Source organism: Ochotona curzoniae, unplaced genomic scaffold (assembly GCF_017591425.1).
Source record: "Ochotona curzoniae isolate NIBS_2020 unplaced genomic scaffold, NIBS_Ocur_1.0 scaffold_2453, whole genome shotgun sequence".
Classification (NCBI taxonomy): Eukaryota; Metazoa; Chordata; class Mammalia; order Lagomorpha; family Ochotonidae; genus Ochotona; species Ochotona curzoniae.
In genome coordinates, this window is record NW_024467094.1 from 27,410,938 (window position 1) to 27,420,118 (window position 9,181).

Sequence of the window (9,181 nt, forward strand, 5' to 3'; positions counted from 1 at the left end):
ATTGGAGATGCCACACAGCATGGGAAGGTTGCTGGCGCTGGCCAGGAGCCAAAGAAGCAGAGACCTGGCCTCCTGGGGGTGTGCTGGCAGCTGTGAAGGATCAGCACCAGCAGCAGGCAACAAGGCGGAGCTCAGAGAGCCCCACCCTGCTTCCATTTGGGATGGAGGTAAAACCTGGCCAAGGGGAGCCTGAGCATCTGGGGATGTTGGCAGCCCTGGGAGGACTTCCTGGAGGAGGAGAAGGACAGCTCTGCACAGGGCACAGTCCAAGCCCAGGTGGGGCAGGCACAGAGGGAGGGGCTGACAGATAGCATTAAGATGGAGCTGTTGTGCTCAGCCGGGCCAGGTGTGTTAGCCACAGTGGGTTCAGTGCTCAGGGCAGGTTGCAGAAGGGGGTGGGCCGAGGGAGGGACACAGGAGCATGCATACACACACACACACACACACACCCGCACACGTAGTGACCTCATCAGGAAGCAAGGAAACACAGGTGTAGCCAAGGTCATGGAACAGAGTCACTGATGTTTGAGTGATTAGCATTATTCCCAAGTTCAAACCAAAGAGCGTGGCCTGAACCCTGTGGGCTGGCTGCATAGCAGGTGCTCTTATCCTTCCATCACGGAACTAGGGTAAGACCCTCTCCCCCAACCCCATCTCAGCCCAAGCTCTAAGGACACAGGGTGTTTCCCTCCCCACCCCGCATGAGCCCCCAGGAGAGCTGAGTTTCTTTCCGGTCCTGGGGAAGGCAGGGAGAGTCTGACTGGAGGGGGTTCTGTGCAAAAGGGGAGGCCAGCTCCCACACTGGGTCTGCACTACTGCTCCTGCATCTGCCACCAGCTTGTCAGCCCTGCTGCATTTTTAGCTCCTAAAGGCTGTGGGTTGAATAAATTTCAGACCCATCCCATGTGAGCCCAGCATTTGGTCCACAGCCACCAGTCAATATTCGATCGGGGCTCAGCCTGGGAGAGCAGCTGGCTGCAGAGTCAGGCTTTCTCATGCCCTCATCTCCACTCTCAGCTCTGCCCAGGGCTTCCAGGACTCAGGGAGTTGAACTGCGGTTTCTTCATCTGTGAATGAGAGGAGTGCCAGCTGCAAGAAGGGGTGAGTCCTGGACAGTGGCTGTCAGAGGACTTGGTGCACTTCATTCACCTACTCTCCCTGCCTGGACATATACAGTCCTGGTGAGAGCCTAGAGCCCTGTAGCTGCATTTAGTGCTTGGCCCCAGGCCTTCTGAAAAAGAACAAATACTATCACCTGCCTGTCAGGGTAGGTGCGAGAATTTAAATAGAATGATCTGCCTAAGGTACTTAGCTCCCAAACAGTGCACAATAAATGAAACAAACACCTTTTGTCCTTGGCTGTTGCATGTCACCTAGTGCCATGGTAGTGACCACAGGAGCCAAACTGATGGGGGAAGTGAGGGCGGGCAGATTGAGAGGGCTGGGAGGGGCCATTCTGGCGCCCCAGTTGTGGAGGAATGGTCTCCGCAGCCAGTGATGGGTGCTGTGGTCCAGCCCTGGTGCCACACCCTGCAATCAGTCCACTTGCTGAGAGGTCGTGGTTTCCAGTCTTTATTTTGGGGGCGTGGTTTCGGCCCCCGGAACACAGTGATCTCTAGTTTTGCTGGGGGTCGCCTGAGGTCGCCATCAGTGGTCCCCGAGTGCGACCACCCCGCCCCAGACCAGGGGGAAGGGTGGTGGGTAGAGCGCAAGCAGGGCCTTGGCGCGCATGCGCCAGGCGGCGCTCAGAGGAAGGGGTTGGTGCCGGCCTGCGGGGGCAGGTGCAGCGGCCCAGCCGAGCCGGACGTGGGCAGCAGCGGCTGCGGCAGGCTTGCGGGCAGCGGCGCGAAGGCACCGGCCTGCGGAAAGACACTGGCGGAGGCGGGGAGGGTCGCGGTGACCGGCACGCTGCTGAGCGGGAGGGGAAGGGAGGCGCTGTAGGTCATGGAGCCTAGGGGAGCCCTGATAGGCCCGCCCAGGGCTGGCGAGGCCGCGCGCATCTGGTTTAGCGTCGGTCTGCCCTGCTCGCCTGCATCGAACGGGTTGGTGGGTGATGGAGCACTGAGACCTGCGGGAAGGAATGTGCGCAAGGGGCTTGGAGTGGTCCCCGGGGCCACAGTCCTAAGTGGAGAGGGTGCTTCAAAATGGGAGGAGAGAGAAGGATTTTAGGACAGCGGCTAGGTCCCAGCGGCTAGGCTGGGTCTTGCTAGGTGGGGTGTAGGAAGTGGGGTGTACTACCTGTGAGGAAGGGGTTCCGGGTCGTTGCCGCCAAAGGCGCCTTGACCAGCGAGTCAAGGTTGACCAAGGATGAGGCCGAGGGTCCCAGGAAGGACTCCGGAGTGCGGCAGGCAGGGGCTTCCTTGCTGGGCTGGGTCAGCGCTTCTCCCAATACGCCCAGGTCAAAGGTGTCAGGTTCCTTCGTGCCATTTTGCTTGGAACTCGGGCTGGGCTCTCCAAGCAGGTCCAGCTCTGGGGGAGAAATGGGAGGTCACTGGGGGGGTGAGGGATGGACCACCTGGGTGGGGGGAGGGAGGAAGAGGAGGCAGAGGACGCTTTCTTCCAGCCTGGCTTCCCCTCTGGTCTGCTCACCCACAGGGCTTGCAGGCTTCATGGCGGGCAGGGCTTGGGCCTCCTTGGGCTCTGTAGATTCTGAAAGATTGGCAAATGGGTCCAAGACCGAGGTACTGCCTAGAACCAGCAGAAAGATATAAAAGGGGCAGGTGGCAGGGCAGGAGGCAGGGATACCCAGCAGCCTCCAGCCTCTCCCCCAGCCTCTGGCCCTCTACCTACCAGGTGTATCTGAGGTCTCCATGGGGGTCCCCCACGGGTTTGCCCCAGTGCTGGGGACTTTGTGGTGGGGAGAAATGGGTGCCCAGGGGTCTGTGGTGGGGGGGCCAGCAGGCAGGACTGGGGTCCTGCCCCAGGGTTCAGAGGAGGAGAGCGTGGGAAGCAGATCCCAAGGCTGGCTTCGGGACCGGGTGTCCCCTGAGGGCATGGGGGACCAGGGGTCTGCAGAAGACCCCCAGGAAGAACCGCTAGGCTCTGCGCTTGGCCTGAGACCTGCAATGAGAACACGGCAGCCATGAGCCCTGCTCTGCCCTGCCCTGCCCCTTCCCGAGGGTGGGGGACCTATCCAGTGCCCTGGCGGGGATGCTGACTTAGGGATCAGCCAGTAAGCTGGAGAAATGTTATCCCAGGAGCGGGACCCCAGGCATGAGGCAGCCCTGGCAGCCTCTCTCTCTCTCTCTCTCTCTCTCTCTCTCTCTCAGTGGGGCTGAGCCGCTGAGGGCATCCAAAGAAGAGACTTTCAGAGAGCAGAACCTTTCAGCTGCCCCCACCCCCAACAAGATGTCACTGAGAAAGCCACAAGGCTCAGCTGTCAGGGAGGGGCTGCCAGCAGGGCCCTGAGGGAGGACAAGGAAGCATTCTCTGGCCAGTCCATGCCCACCTGGAATGTCCCACGGACCGGCAGAGTGTGTGGAGGGCAGGGCTGGGGCAGGTGTGAAGATGTCGACCAAGTCCAGGATGGAGGACTGTGGAGGGGAGAGGCAACCAGAGCTCAGAAGTGGGTGGGGCTGGCTGGCAGGGCAGTGGCTGGCCTGACTCCAGCTCATTCCCTCCTTTATTCATTCCACAAACATCTCTTAACAATCCCTCACCTTTGTCCACAGATCCCCAGGCTAGGCATGTTTCCTTATCTGTTCAGTGCCTGATTCTCAAATTCGTGTGGTAGACAGGAGCGGGGGATGTGCCCATTTCACAGGTGAGGCAGCTGAGGCCCAGAGAGGGGCATCCATTTTCCCAAAGTGAAATAGCCAGAGGGAGGCAGAGCTGGGCTAGAACCCAGAGGAGCAGAAGTAGGCAGACTTCTTAGCAAGGAGGTACCTCCACAGATATGGGCAGGCTGGGACAGAGACACCCCAGGGGAGAGGCAGGGGGAGCTGGTGCCTCTCCCTGGGGAGCATGTGTCTGAGCCCCAGAGGTCGCCAGTGCTATGTGCCTGAGCTCCCCTTCCCGCTGTTATCCACAAAGTACAAGGAACTGGCCACAACACTGAAGTGCTCCGAGTTATCATGTAAGTGATAACAGCAAACCCAGAACTCAAGATTCTCATCTCACGTTGAACTGTCATTGCAGTCAGGATGGGAGGCTGCTAGAACTGACCCCCCCACCCCCCGCCAACTCCAGACATTGTGATTTAATGGCTACTTAGCGTGTGCCATAGACCACACACTGTCTGCACTGGACAAGTGCCAACACTGCGTTCCTCTCAGGCCTTGTCTAGCACCCAGCCTGCCCTGTACCTGGCTGGTTGTCAGCTTCTCCTCCTCCTTTCTGTCTTCTCTCTCTGGCTCTTGGTCTTGCCGGTGGTGGGAGGTGGCCCCCATGCCATTGGCTGTAGGGGAATCGTCCCCTCGCCAGGACCTCACCTCCTGCAGAAGGCACAGAAGGAAGAGTGTGAGCTGCCCAGGCCAGACCTGAGGGTACATCTGAGACTGAAGTCAACGAGAGTGCAGAGCGGGAGGCAGCTGAGAGATTGAGCGTGGCGGGACCCCCCCGGGGGCAGCGCCAGGAGCCTGTCAGTGCCCACGCAGCAGCGAGTGCCTCCACCACCAGCAGCAGCAGTGCCTTCACCGGCAGCAGCACCTGCAGCCCAGGTGGCTCGGCCCACTCACTACCTTCTCGTGCTCCTGCCGGCTCAGGCGCAGAGCCAGCTGTAACTGCAGGTCCTCGTCCCTGGGGGAAGCTGGGGGGACCGGCTGTGAGGGAGGAAGATACAGGTGAACTTGGCCCTGTGCTCCCACCCTGGGACCAGACAGCACAGTCCTGTCTGGGTAATGGGGTGGTGGGACAGGGTAATCATTCTCTCCTAGGTAGCCTGCTATATGCCGCCCAGTTGTCTTCCTGGGGCCACAGATGCACGGACAGCAGCAAAGATGACCTCAGGGGTATATTGTCCCTGTCTCTACAAAGTGGCAAAGGGACAACTGGTGTGGGGGGGGGGCGCAAAGAGCCCAGTGTCTCCTAGGACACTATTAGTACCCTCACCCTCTCCAACCACCATCACTACAAGGACCCAAGCACACATGTACCAATCTCTAGAGGCCCAGCCAGAGGGCTGGAGGGAGGGAGGGAGACAGGCAGTCCCTGCTGGGTTCAGTTTCAAAGATATAGACAGGCCCTGTGCTGGCCTTGGGGGCAGGAGTGGGGTTTCTGGGCGCCACTGGGAGACTCTGGGAGTCTGAGTTGAGGTCATGAAGTACCTAAGCTCTTCTTCCCCCCTCTCCAGCCCAGCCCTGCCCTGCCTGGGGAGGGGGTCCTCACCTTCTCAGCTTCCTCGCGGCTCATGGCCAATGCCAGCTGTAGCTGCAATTCTTCCTCTCCTGATGTCTGAGGCCGGGCCTGCTCCAGGTCAGAAGTGTAGCGGGGGGATGAAGAGGAGGCTGCAACAATGATTGGGTCTTCTGTGGCCAGGCCCGTACCCTCTGCCTGCCAGGAAGCTGTAGTCCAGAGGGGACCACTGACAGGGGGTGGGGGACACATCTGGCAGTTGAGGACCCCAGAGGACCACTCTGCCCAAGTTTTCCCCTTCCACTGCAGCTCCTTCTTGGCAGATGCACGCATGGTTCAGGGGGCAGGCTGGCCAGGATCCTAAACCCAGAACCTTTGATTGTGGCCCCTGGACCCTTCCAGGCAGCCTGCTCAAGCACATGTGGGAAGCTGGGAGGTTTCAGTGCAACAAGGTCATGACCTCAAAGCTGCAGCAAAAACTGCCAGCAGGATTTCATGGGGAGCCTTCTGCCACAGGGGAAAGGAGAGTCAGGAACCGGCTGGCAGGTGCTCCTGTTCTCAAGAACAGTACTCTCCAGTGGTGGGGGAGGCGGGGCGCATGACCAGAGTGAATGCCGGTGTCTGGCCACAGGGTCAAGGGCATTCCTGGCCTCCTTTAAGGTTTGGCTCAGACAGTACCAGAACTAAGATTATGCCCACTTTATAAATGGGGATGCTGAGGTATACAGAACTGGCTGCTAAGATCACGCAGCTTGGATGGGGATATTCGACTCCCAGGGCCTGTGTTCTGGCACTGTGCCGCCCTAATAGACAATCATGTGTCAGCATCATGATTGTCTGAGGCCTTGCTTGTCACAGTTAAAGCCCTTCGGTGAGTGCCCACCAACTTCCCTCACTGACTCCTTTGTCCGTCTCTTGGAGATCCACCCTGTACTCCATGGCTCGGAATTACGGAGGCATGATTGGAGCTTAGAGCTCACTTGGGCCCAGCACTCCCACCCCACCCCAACCCACTCACAGTTGTAGGAGGATGGGGAACCACGGGTGCGCCCATAGTCCTCGCCATGGCGGCGGCTGAAGCCCAGCTGTCCACTGCCAATGCCTGTACCCTCCAGTGCCATGCGCTCCTTGGTCTTGAGGGCATGGCTCCGCTCCTGCCGTAGGCGCTCTTCATCCTTAAGCAAGGCCATCACTTGCTTGACCTTCTCGCGCACATTGACACCCTGGTCCTTGCCATCGCGGTCCATGTACTGGAAGTCCTTGAGGGTCTGGATGGTGTAGAGGTTCTCACGGCACTGCTGGGCTACCCTCTCAGAGCCCGTCTTGAGCAGGTAGTCCAGCAGCGTCAGTGCCTTGTACACGTGCCGCCAGTTCTTGCCGCTGTCATTGAGCCGTCGCCATAGCATGCCCATGACCTCAGCAAAGGCTACCGTGTTGAAGGTCAGGTCGGCGATCTCGGACATGAGCGAGCTGGGCGGGCCCCAGGGGTCATTGCTGGTGGCCTCGCGCACTTTGATCTCGGCCTCTGAATAGTTGTGCACAATGTTCTTCACCTGGCGTCGCAGCGCGGATGTTGTCATGGCCGGTGACTTGCAGGGGGCCAGCGCTCACCCCCGCCGGAGGTGGAGGGCTGGGGAGGGCCACCGTCTTGAGGTCACAGTCTCTGAGGGTGAACCAAGGTGCTCTCAGCAGGGTGGCTGCATCCGTGGGTTCCACATGGGGCTGAGGAAGAGAGGGGCCGGAGCTCAGGGACTGTGGCTGGTCTCACTGGTCGCTTAGCTACTGGTCGCTTAGCCTGACTCAGAGGCTAAACACACCTACTGTGTGTTTTCTCATTTTATGTATTTAGCAGGCAAGTTAAGCGATGACCAAGTGGGAACCTACTGTGTGCTTTTTTATTTTATGTATTCAGGCAAGCTACCAGCAATGACCCCTGAAGCCCGCCCAGCTCACCACAGTAAAGATGCCAATATTAGTATTATTATTATTGCTGTTGTTGGTATTATTACAGCTACTTACGGATGGGGAAGTGAAGCTCAGGGATCTATTAGCTCATCTGGTCACAGGCTGCCCCCTCCATGGAGATGCCAGGATGCCCAGGAATGTGCCCTTAGCTTCCCTTCTCCTTGGCCACCTCTTCAGTTCTGCCAGGGCCTAGCTCAGGGTCTGTCCTCTCTGCCTTCTATTGTCACCCTCCTGGCTCGCTGCTCATGTTGACTTTTGTCTGTTTCCTGGAGGCCTTTCCTGAGCTGGGCACTATGTTGCTCTGGTCTACCTCCGGTCAGCTGAGAGAGTGCAAACAATCACAGTTTGCATGGGCAAGTGGAGAGCAAGGCAAGCAAGAAGAAGCAGGGGAGCCCTCCAAGAGGAGATGGCTGACCAAAGGGGGGGGTGAGGAGGAGTGAACCCCATAGCGCAAAAGGACAGCTCAAGGAGGCAGTGCTGCGAGCCGGCCCCAGGGGAGGGACGGGGAAGGCCACTTTCCACAGGGATCTAATGCCTGCCACACACATGCATATCGACCTCAGCAGGTAGGAGGCAGAGCTAGACTGACACCTGGGTTTCCAAGAGACTCACCATTGATCATCTATCATCAATGCCATGCAGTATGGTAAATAATTCATCTGGTTGACTGTCTCAGTGCCACCTTCCCAGCTAGAAGGAGCCCCCAAGCCCTGGGTACATAGCATACCTCTGACACTCCCAGATTGAGGAGGGTTGGGACCTGCCCACCTCCCTCCTGCCAGCGTCAAGACCAAACCCAGGCCCCAGAGAGCATAAAGCTCTCTATTCCCAAGGCCTCTTAAAAAAGCCAAAAGAGGAATCCCCTGCTACTGCCATTCCACCCTCAGGAACACAGGTGCGCTTGCTCAAGTTCTATGCTGGGCCTGGGGGCAGTGCTTCCCCACCTCCTGACACCTCTCAGCCCTGCCACCTTCCCAGCCTGACCTGGCTTCAGCTGGTCCCCAGGCTACCAGGGATAGCAGACAACCTGCTCTCCCACTCAACACCACTCTTTCTACCCCAGCCCTGCTGCCCCATAGACCTTGGTAGGTTCTTTGGGCCAGGGGCCCTGGGTGGGTTCAGGCCCCAAGGAAGGAGTGGGGTGTCCCTACCTTCTGGCTTCTGTTTGTCTTCCTGTCCAGCCGGTGGCTGGCCTTCTGTGGGGATGCCGCGGCCACAACTTGTTTAACTTCTGCCCTCCCCCTTGTCCATGACTCAGACCTGTCCTCAGCTTCCCGACTGGGGCAGGTGGCAGAGTCAAGATGAGAAATAATTGTGCACCCTTGCCCGCCCTGGCGGTCGCCCCTCCCTACTGGCCACTGGAACCAGCAGAACCAGTCAGGTATCCTGCCTCCACCAGAGCCCTCCCTGGTTTGGATGGGGGTACTGGCCTAGTGGGAGGGGACCCAGGCCTGGGGTACACTTTTCTCCTTGAAGCTGGGCATTTTCTGCCAGAGCTGGAGGAGAGGCAGGAGATCAGAAATGCATGCTACCAGCCCAGCCAGGAGGTGGCTCGCCCTCACAGCCCAGGAGTGTGAGGGGGCAGGGGAGGGAGGGAGGAGGAGGGGGCGGGGTGAGGCCGAGGGAGCAGCGTGGAGGGGAGGGAGGAGGAAGGGAAGGAAGGCGGGAGGGAGCGGCTGGGAGCGCTGCCAGCCGCGTTACAAGCAAAGGGTTTTATCGAACACAATATGCCCAGAAATTAAAGGGAGTGAAACAGAAACCCAGCAGCCGATAAGACGGTGGTGGTGGCAGCGGCAGCCCCGGGCAGCCGGGTATGGAATTACTGCAGTGACCTTGAGCCAGACCCTGTCAGGTGGAGGGAAGGACACAGAGAAGGCAGGGCCAGGGAGGCCAATTCTGAAATGTGGAGCGTAGGGGGTGGGGA

At 59.1% G+C, this 9,181-nt stretch overlaps 1 protein-coding gene across 2 annotated transcripts; it reads right to left on the minus strand.

Annotated features, from left to right (window-relative positions):
- Nucleotides 1-1,654: 1,654 nt before the first annotated feature.
- EPN3 (epsin 3) lies at nucleotides 1,655-6,872 on the minus strand. 2 transcript variants are annotated; one of them, XM_041001091.1, is made up of 9 exons: nucleotides 6,311-6,872; nucleotides 5,326-5,444; nucleotides 4,680-4,760; nucleotides 4,305-4,433; nucleotides 3,449-3,533; nucleotides 2,791-3,060; nucleotides 2,590-2,688; nucleotides 2,239-2,469; nucleotides 1,655-2,068 (listed from the first exon to the last, which is right to left on the minus strand). In XM_041001091.1, the coding sequence occupies exons 1-9, from the start codon at nucleotides 6,870-6,872 to the stop codon at nucleotides 1,746-1,748; spliced, it is 1,899 nt and encodes a 632-aa protein (XP_040857025.1). In that variant the 3' UTR covers nucleotides 1,655-1,745. The 2 variants fall into 2 exon arrangements, with proteins under 2 accessions (XP_040857025.1, XP_040857026.1); XM_041001092.1 differs by lacking the exon at nucleotides 4,680-4,760.
- Between the last annotated feature and the right edge of the window lie 2,309 nt (nucleotides 6,873-9,181).